This window comes from Miscanthus floridulus, chromosome 12 (genome assembly GCF_019320115.1).
Source record: "Miscanthus floridulus cultivar M001 chromosome 12, ASM1932011v1, whole genome shotgun sequence".
In the NCBI taxonomy this organism is placed as follows: domain Eukaryota; kingdom Viridiplantae; phylum Streptophyta; class Magnoliopsida; order Poales; family Poaceae; genus Miscanthus; species Miscanthus floridulus.
This window is the reverse complement of record NC_089591.1, coordinates 70438670-70460938: the sequence shown is the minus strand read 5'-3', so window position 1 is coordinate 70460938 and position 22269 is coordinate 70438670. Positions and strand designations below refer to the sequence as shown.

The window sequence follows — 22269 nt, the reverse complement described above, 5'->3', positions numbered from 1 at the left end:
TCCACACCCACGTGCCACGTCACAAGATACGGGACCGATTGAAGATCAAAGCTTCTTCCGAGAGTTGTAGATTGTAGTAGTTGGGAATACTTCAACAGAGGAATAAAGTGGACGATACAGGTCTATCACCAGTGTCACTTCAGAACGATCTGCATTCTACTAGAAGCGTCTCGAGTGCTACCAGCTCATCATCGCTTTGGACCTTCGGTCGATGCTAATCTTTTCTGAGCTCTAATGCCAACACCTAAAATATAAGACTATTCGTTTTTGATAGTGCTATAGGTAAAATGTTCAATATCTATTCGGTATCTTCTCCAACAAGATCCAAAAGAGAATTCTTTCTGTAAATTGATTTCTAGAAAAGAGGATACTCATATTTAGGTTGTGTCTCTCAGACAATTTAAAATACGTCCCCTGTATAGGTACTTTGTTGGAGGCTGATTTTAAATCTCTTGCTATTAATTTTAGGTTTGGTGTCCATCTGAGTTCCTCGTCGTTGGAGACAGTGTTACGTGCGAAAATTCCAACCGCCCGCCCATCCTCCATCTTTTGCAAAGTCGAACAATTCACTTGGCGCTTTTCTGTATGTTACACGTACTGACAATGCTTTTGAATGTGCGCTTTGGTGTTATTATCTGTAAGTTTTTGGCTACTGAAAAGCTCTCCGGGTCCGGGGTTCAGACTAGGGAATCCTCCGTTCCAGCTTTCGAAAGTAGAAGCGAGATTAACCGTTTGGCTCCAGGCTCCGGTTCTTTAACCGCCTGGGCAAGGTAGAAGTGAGATTAACGTGACGGCCGCCGAAAGGAAAGTGAACATGACTTGGATGACAAAAGCATGGATAGATCAAATCGAAACAAAGGGATCGAACATGGCATCGGACAAATTAAACGAAGGATCAAAATCGAAGGGAGGCATCAGCATCACTAGATTACTCTACTTCATTTTATGTCATGACTGAAAGTACTATTGGCTGATTTGTTATGAGAGAAAAATATTATTCGTTGGCTGAAAAAATACGGCTTATAAGCCAAGCGAATCGGACGATACTTCTCGATGAGTCATTTTTTAAGATTTAATCAAATGTACACAGACTATACTAATACTTATTATACTTAATCGGTATCATTAACAGAATATATATTCTCTCCGTCCATGAAAAAATACAATTCTAGCACAGTGTCATGGTTTAGTATCCTAAGTTCGATCAATTATAGATAAAAAAGTATCAATATTTATGATATCAAATAAATATTATTGGATTAACTATGAAATGTATTTTCATAATAAATTATTTTAGAGCCGTAATTGTGAATAGTATTTACTAGAAATTTTGTCAAACATGAATCACTTATGCTGGCACACAACCCGTAGTTACATTCTTTTCTGAACGGAGGCGGTCCTTTGATGATAAAAATATTAGAAGATATAAATATTAATAATATCTTTTATAAATCTAATCAAATCTTTAAAAAAATTATCTCCTCGAAAAGTGAGATCTACAATTATTTTGTTACAGGGGATCGGAGTAAATTCTTAGACATTGGTTGTCAATCCATATAGAGCCATAGATGTCATAGATGAGATGAAGATTGAGTGACCGACATTCGAAACCGAGAGAATTCCTTATTTGACACTGAAAAAATGAGTCGTTACTTTCTTGGCCCTGAAATTTTCTTCATTCCCTATTTGACACTCACTTCAACTTTCGTTCCTAATTTGACACTGCCGTCAAATCCGTTAGCTAACGGTGTTAACTGGCCGTTAAAAAGACGTTTTTGCCCCTAGAAAAAAAAGCGGCGAAGCAAATTTGAGAAAAAAAAAACCTGCGCCTTTTTTTTTGTAGCTGGGCGCACGCATTAGAGGCGGGCGCAGGTTTTTTTTCCTCTCAAATTTGCTTCGCTGTTTTTTTTTCTAGGGGCAAAAACGTCTTTTTAACGGTCAGTTAACACCGTTAGCTAACGGATTTGACGGCAGTGTCAAATTAGGAACGAAAGTTGAAGTGAGTGTCAAATAGGGAAAGAAGAAAATTTCAGGGCCAAAAAAGGAACGACTCATTTTCCCAGTGTCAAATAAGGAATTCTCTCTTCGAAACCAGCTACGGAGCTACCATTGCCGTTCTTTCACTTGTGGTGCGGGGAGCTCGTGAGGTCCTCGTCACCCTTTCCCCGTCAAGTACAAGTGTACAACAAACCCATCCAGCCACTGTGACCAAAAAGAAAGCCAAGCGGGTCCAATCCGGAAGGGGAAAAAAAACCAAGACAGCGAACAGGTCACCCCGCAGCTTCGGTTTCAAGTTACCAGAAGTTCAATCGAACGAGCTCTAAGGCAACTGCACGCTTTCGAGCTTGTAAAGTCCAAAGACATCCATAATTTCCGATCGGCCATACGTGGCTGCGAGCGATCGACCCCAGCGACAGCTCCCATTTGCCGTGTTGGAAAAGACCCCGTCGTCGTCGTCCGAGCACGGAGCGCACCCATCAAATCCTCGCTGGATCCAATGATCTGCATGCAAAAGCGTAGCACTCTTTCAAAATTCGAAACTGGACCCAAAAACTCCATGGATGTGTGTTGAGAGGTCATGCATGTAGAGACATGTCATGTTCTTGTGCATGCGTCGCCTTGCTTTCCATGCGAGCAGAGCGAGCGAGGATGCGTTGTGCGTCGGCGAGGTACTTGAGCTCATGCGTTCACGCCGCTCCGTGCGGCCGGGCGCCCGGGCCAGGTGGTGGACGGCAAATCAGCGAGCCCAGTTCACGAGGGGCCACATGGACGCTTCAATTATATTCACGCAGCATGATTAATTCTTAGGACACAAGACTTATTGGGTTTGGTCGGTTAGATGGAGCTAGCTAACCTCTCGCACCAATCAGCCGAGGAAACGGAACCTGGAATTGATTATTTGATTGATTGACGCATTAGTGCCTGTTTAGTTCTCAAAATTTTGCAAAATTTTTCAAGATTTCCCGTCACATCGAATCTTTGATGCATGCATGAAGCATTAAATATAAATAAAAAATAAAACTAATTACACAGTTTAGACGAAATTCATGAGACGAATCTTTTAAGCCTAATTAGACTATAATTAGACACTAATTACCAAATAACAACGAAAGTGCTACAATACTATTTCCTAAAAAAATTTCGCCAACTAAACCAGACCTTAGTACACGTAGAGGGCGCATAACGGATTTAGGAGTACTATTTGCTCCACTATTGTTCATCGGCAGTTGATACTGATGCTGGCTGGCAGCTAGCGAGAGAATTTAAGGGCTAGCACTGCGTTCGTGCTTTCTAGGGACACTTTACCCGGGGTTGCTGTACTGAACACGTAGTACTCCTATAGGAGTATCATGTGAAAGGGTTGGGAACCCAAGCAACGGACTCATCATACCTAAACAGTCCATCTCCGATCTGTCTCCGGATGACTGTGGGCTTGTTTTGACACGACGTCGGTTAGGCTCCGACAATTGCTTCTGTGAACAGGCTGGAGAAATCTTATCAAACATTTTAGAAGAAGTTAATTTTTAGTGGCCAATAATAAAGTTGGAGCTGTTTTTAAACCACTTGCGGCAGCCATAAAAACAGTTCCTTCTCAAATGTTCTAGACGTGAGAAAGAGCCTCACTAAACAGGCCCCGATATAAACTCCTTGGTTAGGAAAGAAATCGAACCGATATAACTACTAGTCCACCTTGGTCACGAAAGAAATCGAACCGTTCGCTTTTGCATGTCGATGGCGAGCTCCATTTAGCTGCAAAAAGGCAACACTGCCCGTGTTGGAAGGATTAAAGGCGGCATATCAAAAGTAATAAATATCTCGGAGTCACAATTGTTAGGCAAAATGCAGCTGGTGTTCTCGAAATATCTAAACACACGTCGACATATTGGTCCACAGCTCCACCAGCTCGCCCATCATTCTATGCTACAGTAAATGATAGATTAATTAAACTTAATAGATTCATCTCGTGAATTAATTACTGCTTACGTAATTAGTTTTATTATCCGGATACCTGACGTGACACCCGGTACGACTACTCTCAACTTTAGTGCCTGCGTCAACCACCTCCAGATTGATAATGTTTGCAACATGAGTACAGATTTCTCTGAGCTATCTCTGCTATCCGATAGTGCTTGAGCCCCATTCGACGTTGATCCGTTCGGCCAAATGCCAATCTCCAGCTCTCCATTGGGCCACCTCCCGGTGGCACCCGAACATCCCGTAGCCGAGAATGCTGGACAAGCTTCTAGCCAAAGAATTATAAGTGGTATGATTGGCCGTAAGACGAGATCGGCATGTCTTAGCTAGGTGGTGCTCCGCTTGGTACCCAAAGAGCCTTACAAATACTAACAAAGATAGTTTCTTTAAATATGTATGTTCCATAAATTAATAATTATAAAAAATTATAAGTAACAGTACGTATCATATACTTACGTGTTCGGCCTGCCGGCCAGGCAGCTCTGCCTGCAAGACATCCTTTTGAGGCCGTCGAATTTTATCGTTGACGGTCAAGATCCATGCAAGCTGACTGCCAGGCCGCGAACGAAATAAGTAGTCGCTGCGCGGCCATCCTCCACCACCTCGTCGCTGTCAGCAGAGAGACGATCTTCTGGCCGTTTCCGTGGCATCGGTTCTTTGTTTTGCGCATGTGTAGCAGTTGATGTACGTTTCGCTGAAATTAGCTTATGCCAATATTTATGTTAATTTATTGTAAGAGCACAATATCGGTTTGGAAAATATTGCTGAAGTAGTGGAAGCCAACCGGACCTGTACTACACTACTGACTCCTGTACGTACTTTTGTGTGCTTCCGTCTCTCCAACGAAACCCGACACCTACGTAGGAGTACGACAAACCATCTTTGGCTCCTTGCATGGCAGATGGCATGGCACTGCCGTGCGTCGCTGCCACGTGCATCCGACGCTGCTTACGGGCAAGACATTCTTCGCGTACAGTGACCGGCCAGATAGCGTCATAGCGAGGAGCTTCTAGCCTGGTCGACACGCAACAATCAGCCATGTCCATGGCCAGGAGCCTGACGGTAGCTAGTACCCTAGTGCTAGTAGGTGTTCTGCAATGCGAGGGACGCGACGCGTGTAGGAATCCACACCACGTGCCACGTCACAAGATATGGGCAATCGCCGGAGTAAATATACACTCCGAACGGAGCTCTCGGTTCAGGGTTCACGGCAATCCTCCCTTCCTTTCCAAAACTCCGCAGCAGCCCATTCCAAAAACTGCAGGCCTCTCTCCAAAATCCAAACACAAGCGCTGCTCGCCAGGAACCTTCTACGCGCCTGCTCCGAGCGGCAGCCGTCCCATCAGCCCTGCGTCCCATAAATCGGAGGCGGTGCCCGAGTTCGCGGCGCCTGGGTTCAGGGTTTTTGGTCGGCGCCTCTCTCGCCAGCGAGCGCGCGCGGAACGGGATGGAGTCGTCGTCGTCGGGCGGCGGGCTGGCGCGGCGGCGGAGTAGCGGCGGCGGCGGCAGCAGCGGCCGGTGCAGCTTCGACGCCTACCAGTTCGACATCCCCGCGAAGGGCGCACCCCTCGAGCGGCTCAGGAAGTGGAGGGTAAGCACGCTCCTGCATGCTCGTCGTCATTTGTTGTCGCGAGCGCCTTCCGGCTGCGTGATGTTCTAGCTGTGCACAGTGTGGTGTGTCTGTACTGGTTTGGGCTCATTGTGGTTGGTTCCGAAGCATTGTGTAGTTTTTTTCTCCCCTGCTTTGGATGCGTGTGTTTGTGACGGAGCTCTCGATTGTTTTGGGGGAAGAACAGCCCACTCGCGCTGGCGAGCTTTGGCGTTAGATTTTTTTTTTTTTTTTTTTTGCAAGGGACTTCTGCGGATTGCGGTGTATCTGAATTGGTTTGGGTTCATCGTCGTTAGGTTTGAAGCAGCGTGCTAGCATGGGCTTTCACTGGCGGTTTGGGTTTCTGAATTCGAATTATTTCTTCACCCTTTCCCCCTTTCTAATTGAATTCGGACCCTTTTTTCCCGAGAGAAGATGGTGAATTAGATATCACAGCATGTGTTCAGACTTCAGATTCTAATCCTCTCATGTCCACATTTTAGAGCTGCGTTCCATCTGTAGATGGTTCAGCCGTTTCAGCCCATTTGATGGAACGCTAGGCGTTCGGCATTGCTTTAGCATTCCAGCTTGCTTTCAGATTCGCTTTTTACGATTTTTTTAAAACTTTTTTCCAGGAGTTCATGCATCTCCTTACCCTTTTTTCCACTGTTGCATTTGAGTGGTCCGACTCGTCCTTTCGTTGTCGCGTCAGTTCGATTTGGCCTGTACCAATGCGCGTCAAGTACTGGAGTCATGTTATTCAGGCCTCCTCGTTCACTTTCAAAAAAAAAATTGAACCCAATGAATAGTACAACTTTTGTCTTATTTGATAAATATTGTCTAATCGTGGTCGACTAGGCTCAAAAGATTCATCTCGTGATTTCTAACTAAACTATATAATTAGTTATTTTTTTACCTATATTTAATACTTCATGCAAGCGGCTAAAAATTAATGTAACAGAGAGAGTAAAAAAACTTAGAATTTAGATGGCATCTAAACAAGTCCTCAGATTTGATTCTGGACGGGCGCTTTTTCAGTGATAACTCGCCGCTCGGATTTGTTCGCCGCTTTCGACTTTTTTTTTATCATGAATACTTTAGAATTGTTATTTGATGTGCCCGCACTTGCGTTAGATTTGGCAGTGTGTCTACTACACGACCACGTGTGTATTATACAATTTCAACGTATGAATTTTTTTTATCCAACAGCCTTCACCTTTCTTCTATCTTCAACCTTCTTCTGTTTTTAAACAATTACGAAATTATAGATTATGAAAAACAATTTTTTTTCTATAAAATGATTTTTTTATGAACGAATAAATCACAGATCCATCGCCGCAGTTCGCGGTAGCTGCAGGTAGCCACCGCCGGCGTCCGTCGGTGTCACGTAATACGCGACACTACTGGTTACTGGTCAGCGTTGCGATCACTGTAGCCACGGTAATGCTCCGTCCGTGCGGCAGTTTCTCCACGATCACGATCATGAGCGCGCGTCCGGCCGTCGTCTGATCGTGCCGTGCGCAGACTCTCGAAAGTGCTTTTGCGCGGCGGTAAAGCAAAGTGGCGCACCGCCGTACGCAAGGGCTGACAGCGCCCAAGGGCCGGTGAGAAAGAGAGAGAAGGGGAAAAAAATCCATGTGTTTTTGTTGCTAAAACACGTGTGTCGGATAGTATTTCTGTAAATTTGGGTCACTGTACCCTTTTCCTGATATTCATGCATTACAATTTCCTTGGAACTCTGGGTGTAGAATATTCTAGCTAGCTTGGCCACGCGGCAGATGGTTAGCTGTGTCTGTGTCAACGTGCTAAGCATTCCTGCCACACGTAATTTTATACTTTTATACTAGTTTTATGCTGGCTTCTGACTTTCTGAGTTGGACAGAAAATTACTTCATTGGAGTATTTCAGCCTGTTCGCTCGCATTCGGCTTATAAGAGGTTGTTTGGTTCGAGCTACTAAACGTTTAGTCACCTTGTTCGCTTGTTGGTTTCAGTTAGTCCAAACCAGTCAGCCAACAGTGTTTTTCTCTCACAACAAACCAGCACCAGCCAGCCCAAACCAGTCCAGAAACCAACCAGCGAACAGGCTGAGTAGCTACTAAACGGTTTAGTCACTTTTAGTAACTCCAGAGTTAGGCGGTGTTGGGTTTGAGCTACTAAACTTTAGTAGCTACTAAATGGTTTAGTAACTCCAGAGTTACTAGAGAGGACTAAAACCCTTTTAGTAGCTTTTTGTCATAGCGTTTGATTAAAAAGTTACTCAAGTGACTAAAAACTATTAAATTTAGTAGCTACTAGGCGAACCAAACAGGCCCTAACTAGAGAGGACTAAAGCCCTTTTAGTAGCTTTTAGTCATAGCGTTTGGTTAAAAAGTTACTAAAGTGACTAAAAGCTGCTAAATTTAGTAGCTAATAGGCGAACCAAACAGGTCCTAAGTCATGGCTTATCAGCCAACGAACAATATTTTTTTCTCACACCAAATCAGCCAACGGTACTTTCAGCCATGTCTTATAAGCCAAAGCCCAAACGAACAGGACGTTTGTTTTGAGTTCTCTAACTAAACTGAAGGGCCCCAACTGCTTATTAGGATGCGAGAGATGTACTAGTTGTTCCGGTTTGCTAGCGGGCTAGTGGATTTACTACGTTTGGGCCCCTCATCCTCCAAATGCCATACCTGATTAGGATTCTAGGTTATCCCAAAATAATTGTTGTAACATGCCTGATTGAATGGTTCACAATGCCTAGCAAAAGGAGAGACATTTGACCACAACTCATTGTTACATTGTTCAGTTATTCTGTAACTCAAATGCTGCAGAAACCAAAAGATGTGTTCTATTGTTGTTGTCTGCAATTTGTTGAGGATATTCTGATATGGCCTTCCCATAATACCTGGAACCAAATTGCATCTTGTTCATGTTTTTTACTAAATAACTGTAAGAAATTGCTGAACATGTTTGAAATATAGGCAGAGCTAGCTGATCACTTTATGCAAAAAACTGCTGGCAACTAGAGTCAATAGTCAATTTACCTTTTATTTGAAAGCCAAATATATTGATGTTCATATGGACATATTCCTATCATGGTTGGACATTACAAACAGCCTGCAGGAATTGACAACAGCAATAGCTTCCCTACAACTTTTGAGCAATTTTTCAAAAAGCGCTAGGCAGGTTATAGCTAGTTGTAACTTTTGCAGGTGGTGGTGGTTGGAGTAACGCCTTGTTAAATACAGGAGTTTTTTGTATATTAAAACAAAAAAAATGACATTAGATTGCAACTATGAGTCCCATGACCATAATTTGTCTTTCCCATCTCAAATTAAAACTACTTTTGTACTTGGATCAAAGTCCTAAACCGAACAGGTGCTATGCAAGGCAGTGCTGCTCTGCCTAGCTCCGAGGCGTTGCCTTTTGGAACAAAGCTTTGGAGTATCTAACACTATAATTGCCCAGCATACAAGGCAGCATGACCTTTCTGTCTGGAAGTAGATTATGAACTTATGATTATGGTTCAGATGGTACTAGAGTTTTGGGATAATCACTTCACTTCATCACTAAACCATGAATGTTGGCGTTGCGTAGTGTACTTTGTATCACATTTCAGTATATGAAGTCCCCAAGTGTCAAAATACCCCACTAAGTACTGTCCTTTCTTTGTCTCTTGTTATATATTTCACTGCTCATAATTTAAAAATCTTCATGCATTAATAGTTCACTATACAGGATGCTCTCTTATTGTTAACTTGGCACTGCTAGTTGTACCTTTCCAAGCTGCAGAACTGTAACAGTAATACAAACTTTCTATATGCCTTGCTACAGTAACCTATGGGATATCGTGGTGTGTGTCAAACTGTAAAGACGACATTGTCTGGATTGTTACACCTTCAGACATGTCTAAACAGTGTCTAAGATGGTGGGGGTACTGTAGTGTTATCTACTTGAGTTTTTCTTTCCTAAAATGTCTAACCTTTTTTTTTTTCTGCTAGAGTGATTAGCTCGATATCGTTCTTTTGATATGTTTGGTTTCTAATACCTTTCGTTATTGCAGCAAGCAGCCCTTGTGCTGAATGCATCAAGGCGCTTTAGGTACACTCTCGATTTGAAAAAGGAGGAACAAAAGGAGGAAATCACGAGAAAAATCCGTGCACAGGCACATGTTATAAGGGTATCTTACTAGAAACAATGTCTCATCATTCCTTAAGTTTACCTTTTGGTATTAGCTTATGTCTATATTTTCTTATGCAGGCCGCTTTTCGTTTCAAAGAGGCTGGCCGAATCCATGTTCAGTCTGAAGAAACAAAAGGTTTGATTTCAATGTTTACTCACTCTCCTTTGTTAGGGGATTGCACTTTGTTCGTACTGGTCTTGCATAATACCTGTAAGCTGTTTTTCCAACTGCTACATATCCTGGTCCTTGTGGTTTGATGTGACAATGCATTCTAGGAGGATCATTTATTTTGGACATGATAGGAGCATGCTTTGCTTCTTTGCAGCGTACTATGCATTGTGCACCGGTGATCCTTATTCAATGCGTAGCAAAATGAAAGATATCCTGTTGTTGCAATTCTTTTAATACGTTTTCAACCCCGACATCTGCAGTACCAAGTGCTGATGGTGCACTTGGCTTCGGAATCAAAGAAGACCAGCTTACAGCACTGACAAGGGATCACAACTACTCTGGTCTGCAGCAATACAGAGGGGTAAGCTAATCCTGGTGTCATAATCATTTATCTCACTACTTGTCTGTGATAGTTTCAACCTTGTAATTTCCTCCGCAGGTTTCTGGTGTAGCACATATGCTAAAAACCGATACAGAGAAGGGGATTAGTGGAGATGACTCAGATTTGATGGCAAGGAAAAATGCATTTGGATCAAACACATATCCTCGTAAGAAAGGAAGAAGCTTTTTGGTATGCTATGGTTTCCTTTATGATATAGTACATTTCCTTTCTATGGGTTAGTCACTCCTGCTGACTATACATCGTATTTAGGCTTTCGTGTGGGATGCTTGTAAAGATTTGACGCTAATCATCCTCATGGTTGCTGCTGCTGTTTCACTGGCCTTGGGCATAACAACAGAGGTGGGCATCACATCTGTAGTTATTTGACTCTCTTAACTGTACAAAATTGCCAACTGTGTTTTGTCTAGCTGAATGAGTTGTTTTGTTCTTTTTCCCTCTTTTTGCTGTTTCAGTATCCTATTTCAAATCTATCCAGTTTCATCTAGTTTCTGGTGCATGCATTTTTTTGTGCAGATTTCATCATATTCCCTTATTGCTTACCATTGGTTACATTGCTCATCTTTGCTCCTTTATCTTTACATTGAATATGTTGACATTAGGGCATAAAAGAAGGATGGTATGATGGAGCGAGCATTGCCTTTGCTGTTCTTCTAGTTGTATTTGTTACAGGTGTGCCACTATGACTTTTCTCTGACTTTCTGTGTTCTTTGTCATATACTCCCTCCTTCCTAAACTCCTAATATATAAGGTGTAATCACTTTTTATTTGTCCTATAATACAAGGCATGCTCCCTCTAGACGCACGTATAACCATGCGGCAGTACTAGTGTTGAGAGAGAATTAAATACGTTCCTTGGTCTTTGAAACAGAAGGGTGGGCCTGGTGCAAGCGGTAGAGTCTTGCCGCCTGTGACCAGAAGGTCCCGGGTTCGAGTCGCGGTCTTCTCGCATTGCACAGGCGAGGGTAAGGCTTGCCACTGACACCCTTCCTCAGACCCCGCACAGAGCGGGAGCTCTTTGCACTGGGTACGCCCTTGGTCTTTGAAACAAAGGTGGTTATGCCTTGTATACTAGGACACATGGAGTAACAAAGCAGTGTGTTTCTATTCACATCAAGTCATCATGTAATATATGATAAAACCAATGACAAATTTGTGAAAGTTACATATAATGTTGAGTATTGGTCTAAACTCTAAAGCAATAAAGTTAAAGTCCAGTATGTATGCCTGAAACTTCAAATAAAACCTCTCTTACTCCTTAGTGCCAATACTACCTTTTACAGTTTGTGTACAGTTGCTCAAAATCTAGTGGCTGTTATTTGTCATGTTAATTTTCAGCTATCAGCGACTACAAGCAATCACTGCAATTCCAAAATCTGAATGAAGAAAAACAGAACATTCGTTTGGAGGTGAGGATTAGAGGCGCATTTATTGCTATCGGTTTCTTTGTTGATCCCAAATAATGTTACGAATCATTCAGGTTGTTAGAGGTGGAAGGCGAATCATGGTATCAATATATGATTTGGTTGTTGGAGATGTTGTCCCACTCAAAATTGGTGACCAGGTAGAGAAGGCCACTGAGCATGAGCCTCATTTTCGAGTCATGTGTCTACTTTCAATTTCTAAGGATACCCTATAATTTCTTGGCCAGGTCCCCGCAGATGGTATCGTTGTCAGTGGCCACTCCCTTTCCATAGATGAATCAAGCATGACGGGAGAAAGTAAAATTGTAAGTTACTCCAATATGCAGCCTTGGAAGTAACACGCGTTACATCTGAACCTAACTTGGCCACATGGGGGTTATTTGAAGGTACACAAAGATCAGAAGTCACCATTTCTAATGTCAGGTTGCAAAGTTGCCGATGGCTATGGCACAATGCTGGTGAGTTTCCGTATCCACATACTCCCCAGCCACAATTACTTTCTAGACAGGAATCCAGTCAAACGTCTGAAATTTCGACTTCCAGTTTTAAGATTTAGATTATGACATGAAAATTGTATGTTTAGATTTGTCTTGAAAATACTTTAATAATCTTATGGATTATTCGATTTCATAGATGTGTAGAAGAAAATAGTGGATAAAGGTACATGAAAATAGTAGATTACTTCTTGTTGCCCAAGTTAGCTTTAGTGTTGTTACTCTCCAGTATCAAACTTACTTTCATATGATATAATGCCTATTACCTCTTTAATCACTAGTAGTGATTGGAACAGTGTAGCGCATTTATCAACTGAACCCTACTGTTGTAATGTCCAGGTAACTGCTGTTGGAATCAACACTGAATGGGGATTGCTAATGGCAAGCATATCTGAAGATTCGGGTGAAGAGACACCACTTCAGGTTTGATTTTGTTGTTGTTGTTGCCAGCTTTTGCGCGAGTTTATTGACTTGACATGCCTTTGTTCTGGTGCAGGTTCGTTTGAATGGTGTCGCTACTTTCATTGGAATGGTTGGACTGTCTGTTGCCCTTGCAGTTCTGGTTGTACTTTTGGCCAGGTAAAATTGCCTTTATATTTTAGTGTGCTAAGTGTCTACTTTGTTTATCTACATCAATCTGTATCAACATGTTTTCTTGTAGGTACTTCACTGGGCATACTTATAATCCTGATGGATCTGTGCAATATGTGAAAGGGAAGATGGGTGGTGTAGGCCAGACGATACGTGGAGTAGTTAGAATATTCACAGTGGCTGTAGGTATTCTGTTACTCTGTTTATGCATACTGCTTTAGTGTTTACAGTTTTCGTCTCACCATCTTGAGGTGTAAATAGGTCACCATTGTGGTCGTGGCAGTTCCAGAAGGACTACCATTAGCTGTCACACTGACGTAAGCATGGTTTGCATGTTATTTTCTGCTAGCCCTTTCATCACCTGCCACTCAGCATGCTTTATTTTTGTCAGGCTTGCTTTCTCAATGCGCAAAATGATGAAGGACAAGGCTCTGGTATGTTCGCAACTTTCTATACCTTGGTTTTGTTGTGCTACTTGATCCGACATCAAATGCTATGCACGCTCACTTCCTATGGAATATAGGTGAGGAGGCTTTCTGCATGTGAAACGATGGGGTCTGCCTCAACAATCTGCAGTGACAAGACTGGCACCTTGACTTTAAATCAGGTGCAATGGTGTTTATTCACTTTATACATACTGGCATACAGGTTTCAGACAATTCTGTTTGTTAAATCTGCTTGGCCCTGATTTTTAAATTCTCTTCTTCCTTGTTTGATTTTAAGATGACTGTTGTTGAGGCATATTTTGGTGGAAAGAAGATGGACTCACCTGATAATGCTCAGATGTTATCTGCTGATCTCACATCGCTGATTGTTGAAGGAATTGCACAGAACACTTCTGGAAGCATATTTGAGCCAGAGGTTAGTAGTCATCTCCATTCATGGAGAAAGAAAAGCATATGCGGTTGCATATGAAATTTCAGGTTTTAGTAAAGATATAGCTTAGTAGTGATCCCTATGCGCCATCACCATCAGTGGTTAGATAAAATGTGCATCCTGCCAATTTTTGTTTGATTTATTGCACATGCTTGCCTGTGTAGTGATCTTTTCAAGAGGAAATTTTATGTGCAGTTCTCATGTTCAGTTTATTGTTTCTGGCTTGAGAATTATCAGGAGAGCATCAACAGACATGTGCATTCTTGGGGGCATGAGTTCTGACTTATGTTCTATATCTCAGCAGGGTGGTCAAGAACCGGAGGTGACTGGATCACCTACAGAAAAGGCTATACTGTCTTGGGGGCTAAAGGTGCAAAAAGTCCCTTTATAGTAGTCTCAGCCTAGATCCTTCTATATGCTAATCTCTTGCTATCGCTAATCATGGTCGGCACATTTCTACAGCTGGGTATGAAATTCAATGAAACAAGATCGAAGTCATCTATTCTTCATGTATTTCCTTTCAACTCAGAGAAAAAGCAAGGCGGGGTTGCGGTGCACCTGGTAATTTGAATTATCTGCAACACTGAAGATGTTGTGTGATGTCTTTTGAAGACCTAAGTTGGTTGTGATTTGAGTCATAATGTTGTGCTACATCCTATCTTTTTTACCCTACCATAAATGGGTTGATATGGTGCATGCATGTTGGCCCTTGGTAGCTGCCACGAATCTAATGGCTCTAATTGTTCAAAAACCTTCGCACTGTTCGAAACATAGCATTTTAGTTTCCACCTAGTAAGGGTTCCCTTTTTAAAACAGATTAATTATGTTTGAATTATTACCTACATTACACCTGATTGTTCAAATCTTGTATTCAGCAATCATGGAAACTCTCCTGCTGGTTCCAGAAAAGAAAACCCTCGGCCTGCTGGTTCTAGAAAAAAAATATAAAAACAAAAGAATGATATAAGAAGATATTTTGTTCCTTGACCAGTGTCTCCTTTGGTTAAACTGTCAATTTGTCTTTTGAATATTTCAATGTCTAATCAATTCTCGTTTTTTTGAAGGGTGGCTCTGAGGTCCATATACACTGGAAAGGAGCAGCTGAAATTATTTTGGATTCATGCACATGCTGGGTTGACACTGATGGTTCAAAGCATTCAATGACTCCAGAAAAAGTATATTTATTCTTCAAATTTTTAAGGTAACTTCATGTTTGTTCTTTTCATTTGCACAGTATGGTCTTAGTTTATTAATATTTCAGGTTGCTGAATTCAAGAAATTCATTGAAGATATGGCTGCTGCTAGCCTCCGCTGTGTTGCGTTTGCCTATAGAACTCATGAGATGGATGATGTTCCAGACGAAGATCACAGGGAAGAGTGGAAACTGCCTGAAGATAACCTGATTATGCTTGGAATTGTGGGAATAAAGGTACATAACATTTGAGAGTTTTGATTGTTGCTAATTATTGAAATATTCTGATAGATGCACTCTCCATCTCTCCCTTTTTATTGCTAATGCTACCTTTCAATAGTATTTGTTCCACATTTCGCACGAAGTATTTGGTATTATGTGTCTAATTTTCAGCTTCTTTCCTGTAAATGAATGAAACCTGTTATTATGTCCCTTAGAGCTCAATGTGACCGTACATCTGAATTGATCTATTTATCAGTTTCTTTCACTGAGTTTGTCAGTATTTGTCTGTATAAACTGTTTGGTCGGAAAGGACAACTTTAACCAATCAACAACACTAGAAATTGAATGATTACAAAACCACTATAGCAGTTGTTTGCTGCCAATTCAATCAGTATCTTGTGTCCTAGATTTTTTCCACAACGTTGATTTCTAAATTATGATGTCTGTCTTTAGATGATCTTGATGAAGAATGTTCTAATAACCACATGATATAAGACTGCTGTTTGCTTTTCGCTGTTCCCTTCTCTCTTATATAGCAAATAGCAAATATTGTACAGTGTTTGCTAACAGTGTGCTGCCTCTGTTAGCCATCATCATCAATATACCAGTAATATACATCTGTTAACTGATGTAGGATCCCTGCCGTCCAGGAGTTCGAGATTCTGTTCGTTTATGTCAGGCAGCTGGCATTAAGGTACTATCATGTTTCTGTGTCACTTTATACTAGATGCATCCAGAAGGGACAGGTCGCCATTTATGTTATCTTCCATAATCTATACCTTTGCTTCGTCTGGAGATGTTTACTTGAAAGTTATTCTCAGTCATCACTTTTCAGTTATTTATTTGAATTGTTAGGTGCGCATGGTTACTGGTGATAATCTCCAAACTGCAAGAGCCATTGCCCTGGAGTGCGGGATAGTTGATGATCCCAATGTGTCAGAGCCTGTCATCATTGAAGGAAAAACATTCCGGGCGCTGTCAGACTTAGAAAGGGAGGAAGCTGCTGAAAAAATCTCTGTATGTTTATTATCCTTGTATTTTCCCTAACATTGCATTATTATGATACTATTGTAATATTTCTGTGGTTAGTATATGTCATTGTAGCTCCCCTACCCCTCCCTGGCCCCCTCTCCCCCAGCACCTGTATCCATGTCGGGTAACAGAAATAATATACACTAGTACGAACCAGATGACCCAATGTGAAATATTGTGGCAACAAGCAAGTTTTTTGTTGTTCACGTTTTGTGACATTGCTTATGCCCAGGTTATCGACTTGGGAAATAAAATATTTGATGAAAAAAACCATGAAAATGACCTATGTAGCACTATGAAACTCGCTGTGATTCAGTTATTAGTAGTACTATTGCATAAGCTGTCTAGGCTCTAACCAAAGGGCAATCCCTTAATTTACCTGCACTGACTCAATACTTCATTGGGTGCGTCAAGATTTGGGGGTTACTTCATGTCAAGATATGGGGTAACAATCCCTTAATCTATCTGTACCTGGCTACCTGCTAATGACCAAAAATACGAATACAACCATGCTAACATGAGGAAATTTGTTTTTTGTGCCTATCTATTTTGCTATTTCCCTTCCCTTGTTATAAGAAGGGCGGGCCTGGTGCAAGCGGTAGAGTCTTACCGCCTGTGACTAGAAGGTCCCGGGTTCGAGTCGCGGTCTCCTCGCATTGCACAGGCGAGGGTAAGGCTTGCCACTGACACCCTTCCCCAGACTCCGCACAGTGCGGAAGCTCTCTGCACTGGGTACGCCCTTCAGTTGTTATATAAATCTTCAAACAATAGACTTTCTACCAATTTTGCTTTGTGCATTGCATATGCAGATATACTATCTACTTTTGTCTTTGGGTTAAAGTATGCTCTAATAATGGCTACAGGTGATGGGGAGGTCTTCACCAAATGATAAACTTTTACTTGTTAAGGCACTGAGGGCAAGAGGTCACGTTGTTGCTGTTACTGGAGATGGCACAAATGATGCCCCAGCATTGCACGAGGTTTGTGGACTACTAGTCCCTATGAAATTTCTAATATTTTACTTTGAAACGAGCCTCATTTTGAACATGAACTTTCAAGTTCCTAATATGTAATTTAAACAAGCATCTTTCCATATATGTTCAAGAAACATCTTTTTGTAGTACTTAACAAACTCTGAAACTTGCAGGCAGATATTGGTCTATCAATGGGCATTCAGGGAACTGAAGTTGCCAAGGAGAGTTCTGATATTATTATCTTGGATGACAATTTTGCATCAGTCGTGAGGGTACGTTAACTGTCTTCATCTTTTCTTGTTAGCCTTCTGCTACTGTAGTTCATGGTGTTTGTTTCTGGCTTCAGGTTGTCAGATGGGGTCGTTCGGTGTATGCAAACATACAGAAATTTATACAGTTCCAACTAACGGTCAACTTCGCAGCTCTGATAATCAATGTAGTTGCTGCCGTCAGTTCTGGAAACGTGCCGTTGAATGCTGTTCAGGTTTGAGTTCAGATCCTTTTCTATTATGATATATGTATTTGTACACTGAGATCTATTGGAAGTTGCATTATATCATCATTTAATTTGTAAAACTGCAACATACTTCAGAGTTTTCTTCAGTTCTGTGCGTGTCCAGATAGTATTTCTAAAAAGATCTGAATTTCTGGCTGTAGTCTCTATAGTGTTTTGGGTAAAATTCTAATTTTTGCTCCCTTGCTGACAGTTGCTGTGGGTTAACCTAATTATGGACACTTTGGGTGCCCTTGCATTGGCGACAGAACCACCTACGAACCATCTAATGGAGAGACCCCCAGTAGGGAGAAGGTTTGTTCTTGTGCATGTGCTATATTTGCTCATCTACCATCTCATGGAGAGACCCCAGTAGGGAGAAGGGATCTTGTTGGCAGACATTATGGACATGGCAGTTAATCGGCATCTGTCTTCTAGCATTGTTTAAACTGAATATGTTCAGTAATTGTACACACTACTTTCTCTGATCACAAATCCATTGGGACATTGACATTGACATGGCCTCTAATGCAATAATCAGCAATATCTATAAAAATACAAATTCCAAATAGAAAAATGAAAGTACTTTTCATGATGAATCTGCTAGCATCAATCTTGTGTTGCCAATCTATGTGAAATTTTAATTATTGATGATATTAAAGTTAACAAAGATTTGTCTTATTACAAACTTAAATGGACCTACATCTTTGTGGTCAGATGAAGTATTTTGCAATAAATTGTAAATATAAGATTGTTGATAATTTTAGTTGCTAGATCATTTCAGTTGCATCAAATTTATGTCAGCATTTATCTCTGTATGTTGCTATTGAAGTGTCAAAAATATGTGTTAGCAGTGCTAAATGGTTTCTTATCACCTTTTCAGGGAGCCATTGATAACAAATATCATGTGGAGAAACTTGATTATCATGGTATGCTACATATGCCGCTTTATTTTGTGTTGCTTAATATAGATCTTCCTACTAAGCACTTGGTTCTTTGTTCAGGCTTTGTTTCAAGTTTCAGTCCTCCTTACTCTCAACTTCAAGGGAGTAAGCCTCTTGCAGTTGAAAAATGATGATACAGCACATGCAGATAAAGTGAAAAATACCTTCATATTCAACACATTTGTTCTCTGCCAGGTTATGCGTTTTAGCTTTCACTTAGAAAAGAAGTTTCTTCCTTTTTGTCTAATGTGACTCCGGAGTTTTGATTTTATACAACAAATGCAGTAGTGGCCTGACATCGTATTTTTGTCTTCTTATTAGGTGTTCAACGAATTCAATGCACGTAAACCAGATGAGCTCAATATATTCAAGGGCATTTCAGGGAACCACCTCTTTATTGGCATCATAGCAATAACAGTTATACTCCAGGTAGAATCTCTAGAAGGGATTTCCTTTCTTAACTAAGATATGATTTAGGTGTATTGTTCTCACATATTTTGTTCCTGTCTATGTGTAGGACGCTTATCGTTGAGTTCCTTGGCAAGTTTGCCTCAACAGTAAAGCTAAGTTGGCAGCTGTGGTTGGTATCGATAGGTCTTGCTTTCTTCAGGTAAGATTGTCATATGCTTGCTGATGAAATAGAATAATAGGTCATGGTAGAATCGCGACATGTTTCTTCTGGTTCATGAATATATTACTGCTGGTGCGATCCGTTGTAATAACATTCTAGATGTTCCCTTTTTCCCCCTCTATTGTACCTGATCATTCTCTTATTGCTCTGCAGCTGGCCGCTGGCATTCGTGGGAAAGCTTATTCCTGTTCCTAGACGTCCATTTCGAGAATTCTTCGCCTGCTGCTGTAAGGGGAGCAAACAAGGTAGCCATTGCACTGTAAAATCCTTTATTGCTTACCGATTCATGTAACGCTTGGGGAGCGAGCAAATACACCAAAGCATCTTTCCTGTTTCACAATTTTTCTTGCATATCCCTGACAGTGTTCCGTTTGTGCAGCCCCTGATGACGCAACATCTAATGATAAGGAAGACAACAAACCTGAGCCTTGAGATGTCGTAAGATTTGACGGTTGGCACCGATGGCCTTTTGTAGTTCTCGGCTTTTGGAAGTTTGCAGCTGCATCTAACCATCCATGCGTCTTGATACATGACCCTAGCTTTCGTGTGGCATTTCAAACAGGAATGGCTGGAAATGCAACTCGGCTTCTCTTGAGACTTGTCATTTGCTTTAGTTCGTTCGCAACTGTATATTGTAGCTGGGAAGACTACTGTGTGTATTTCAGAAATTTCTATGCTAAGTGAGCTGCTGATAACATTGGATGGCGCAGCATTTCCTAGGCATCCCAGTGGCTACTGGATGCTTTCGTGTGTCGAGCTGCCTGTGTTCGTGCCGTAACATTTGACAAGTGGGCATCCACTGTCGGCTTGTAACTTGAAGCCTCCAGATGCAGAGAAAATAGGGTGAGTTGGACTTCCTTATTGTGTGCGCTTCTGGTCGTATGCGTGACATGTCTCATGTCTGACCAGCATGGCGCGTAGGAAAATGTACCCCAGCTAAATTTTCCGTGCTCGTACATCAGCCGTGCACTTGTGCGTCCCTGTCCGTACTTACCGTTACGTGAAGCCGTTGCCTTCTCTATACCAGTAAGCGGCAGACACTACGCCTCTGTTTTATATTTCTTGTCAGCTGTCCAGTGTATTACACGCATGCGCGTTCCATTGTTCCGCCCACGTGGCCGAGGCGACAGTTGACAGCAGCAGCATCAACAGACAGCGCCATGAATTCGCAGGCCCTCCTCCCTCGGTTGGCACCGGTTGACGAACTCCCCTTGGCCACGATAGAAAAGTGAAGTGTTAATAGCGAGCGAGAGGGTGCTTTACGCACAAAGTGGCGGTCACTTTGAGTAACCCGCGGGAGAAAGGACTCGGCAGCCGAGTCGGGCAGGGGCCGCGTATCGTATCGATCGGTCTCAAGCCATTGTAGATCCGCGAGAAAGGTCACTATGAAGACGCACGCCCCGCACCTGTTGCGGTCGCGTTTACAGCGTCGCCTCCGTCTCTTTCTCATAAATGCATCGCTCATCCTTATCTGGTCGACTTTTGTTTTTCCAGTTCCAAACCTTTGCTCCGAGTCGTGCGTAGCACGCAGTGCTCTGTTGTCTCTGCGTGTGTGCGCGCGCGCAACTGTCTCGTACACGCCTACGCGCGGTCACCTGCTGTCCTGCTCTACTGGGTCGCGACTTGTTTTGGTTGGCAATCAACCGCTCTGTGTCATTATGATCTATACAATGTATGTATGTACTCGAGGTACCACATGGCCCTTGGTGCACACGAACACTCTTGGGCTTGGACGGGGAGGCGCAGCGCAGTCACCATCTCAGAAACTGTTTTATGTCACCTGGACTTTACCACGAGTACTATTTATCAGGAAATGCCGAAACGATAAGGGGTGCTAGAAAATGAGATTATTAATATATAGCTATAATAAATTGGTTTTCCCCGGCGGCACTAGGTTTCGGGACCAGCCAAGTGGCAAGTGCGTGGCAGAATCGTGCAGCACACGAGTTGCTGCTTGACTACTGTCCGATAACATTTGTACCCTACACACACACACGTAGCCTGTTCGTTTCAGCTGAAACGACCGTGGATCTGGTTTGGTGTGAGAAAAAAATACTGTTATGCCTTATAATCCACGATCATTTACGATAAGGCTGACGGTAGACAGGACGAACGTTGCTTTTGCTTTTGGTAATCGTGTGGTTCCCACGAGCTGGATGACGCGGCGCTACACATCAATATATGCTCGATGGACAGCTCGTTCGGTCACTCACTGCCAATTCGTTCCAACCTTCGCTTTCTACGTTGGACTCACTTCGCCCCGCAGCGCGCGCACACATGGTGAACGCAAAGGCGTGCAGGTCTGTCGTCTGCCCGGCAGGAAGGCCCACGGTCCGCGCAGAGCCTGTTGGGCTGTTGGTTGGGTACGGACTGTTACGAATCACTTTTATCGATGAAAGAACAAGCGTTCACATTTGTCTTTGAGTTTCTGATTTACATTTACATCAAGTACTCTATTCTAAACACGGGCACGAATCATGAGTTGATGACCCAACGAGCACTGGGTGTGGCACGTACGTACGCCGGCGGTACCCCACCATTTTCGTACATGTCGATCTTCCCGGGGCCACGGGCAAGCGGCAAGCCCGCCCTCTGAGTTCCATGCAAGTAGTGAACACTTGACGTCCGGTCCGGATGACGGGCGTTTCTGCTTCTGCATGCACGCGCTGCCGCACCTCCACCGGGCATCACCTACCTTCTCCTGCAGTCCTGCAGACACGCACAATGCGACGTGACGGCGGCCACGTCGTCCCGCGCGCGCAGGAAATTCCACGGGCATCGAATGCTCGGTTCACACCACCCCGCCCACCACCGGCGACGACGACGGCTCCGCCGAGAGCGACACGGCGCGGCCCGCGGGGACGACGCCGACGGCGACGTCGTACTGGCTCCCGCGCGCTTTGCTTTTCTGCCGTTCACACCCACCAGTAACCTGCGCCCTGTTCACTTAGCTGACAAGACCTGACTGAAAATACTGTTAGCTAATTTATTATGAGAAAAAATACTAACCCAGCTAACGCAGCGTTGGCTTGTTGCCGCCCCCGTTCCCGGATCAGAGCAGCGTGCTAAAAAAGCACGTCCTTCCAAGCTAATGC

At 42.8% G+C, this 22269-nt stretch overlaps 1 protein-coding gene across 2 annotated transcripts; it reads left to right on the top strand.

Moving 5' to 3' along the window:
• The first annotated feature begins 5150 nt into the window (after positions 1-5150).
• On the top strand, positions 5151-20130 carry LOC136497339 (calcium-transporting ATPase 5, plasma membrane-type-like). Of its 2 annotated transcripts, none has more exons than XM_066493129.1 (34): positions 5151-5566; positions 9611-9727; positions 9808-9865; positions 10162-10262; positions 10341-10472; positions 10554-10643; positions 10904-10973; positions 11640-11710; positions 11782-11865; positions 11953-12030; positions 12112-12183; positions 12559-12642; positions 12716-12798; positions 12881-12992; positions 13072-13127; positions 13202-13244; positions 13334-13417; positions 13534-13671; positions 13991-14056; positions 14149-14247; positions 14751-14861; positions 14948-15115; positions 15735-15794; positions 15956-16117; positions 16996-17112; positions 17280-17378; positions 17453-17590; positions 17814-17914; positions 18483-18528; positions 18604-18738; positions 18865-18972; positions 19062-19153; positions 19328-19419; positions 19554-20130. In XM_066493129.1, exons 1-34 carry the CDS (start codon positions 5423-5425, stop codon positions 19604-19606), a joined length of 3264 nt encoding a protein of 1087 aa, XP_066349226.1. In that variant the 5' UTR covers positions 5151-5422; the 3' UTR covers positions 19607-20130. The 2 variants fall into 2 exon arrangements, with proteins under 2 accessions (XP_066349226.1, XP_066349225.1); XM_066493128.1 differs by having other exon boundaries at positions 13988-14056.
• Positions 20131-22269: the final 2139 nt, after the last annotated feature.

Excerpts from the sequence above, each read along its gene's own strand:
- LOC136497339 (XM_066493128.1), top strand. The coding sequence starts at position 5,423 with ATGGAGTCGTCGTCGTCGGGCGGCGGGCTGGCGCGGCGGCGGAGTAGC. Across the intron at positions 14,862-14,947 it reads ATTCAATGACTCCAGAAAAA|GTTGCTGAATTCAAGAAATT; the intron begins GTATATTTATTC and ends TTAATATTTCAG. Across the intron at positions 18,973-19,061 it reads CAATAACAGTTATACTCCAG|ACGCTTATCGTTGAGTTCCT; the intron begins GTAGAATCTCTA and ends TCTATGTGTAGG.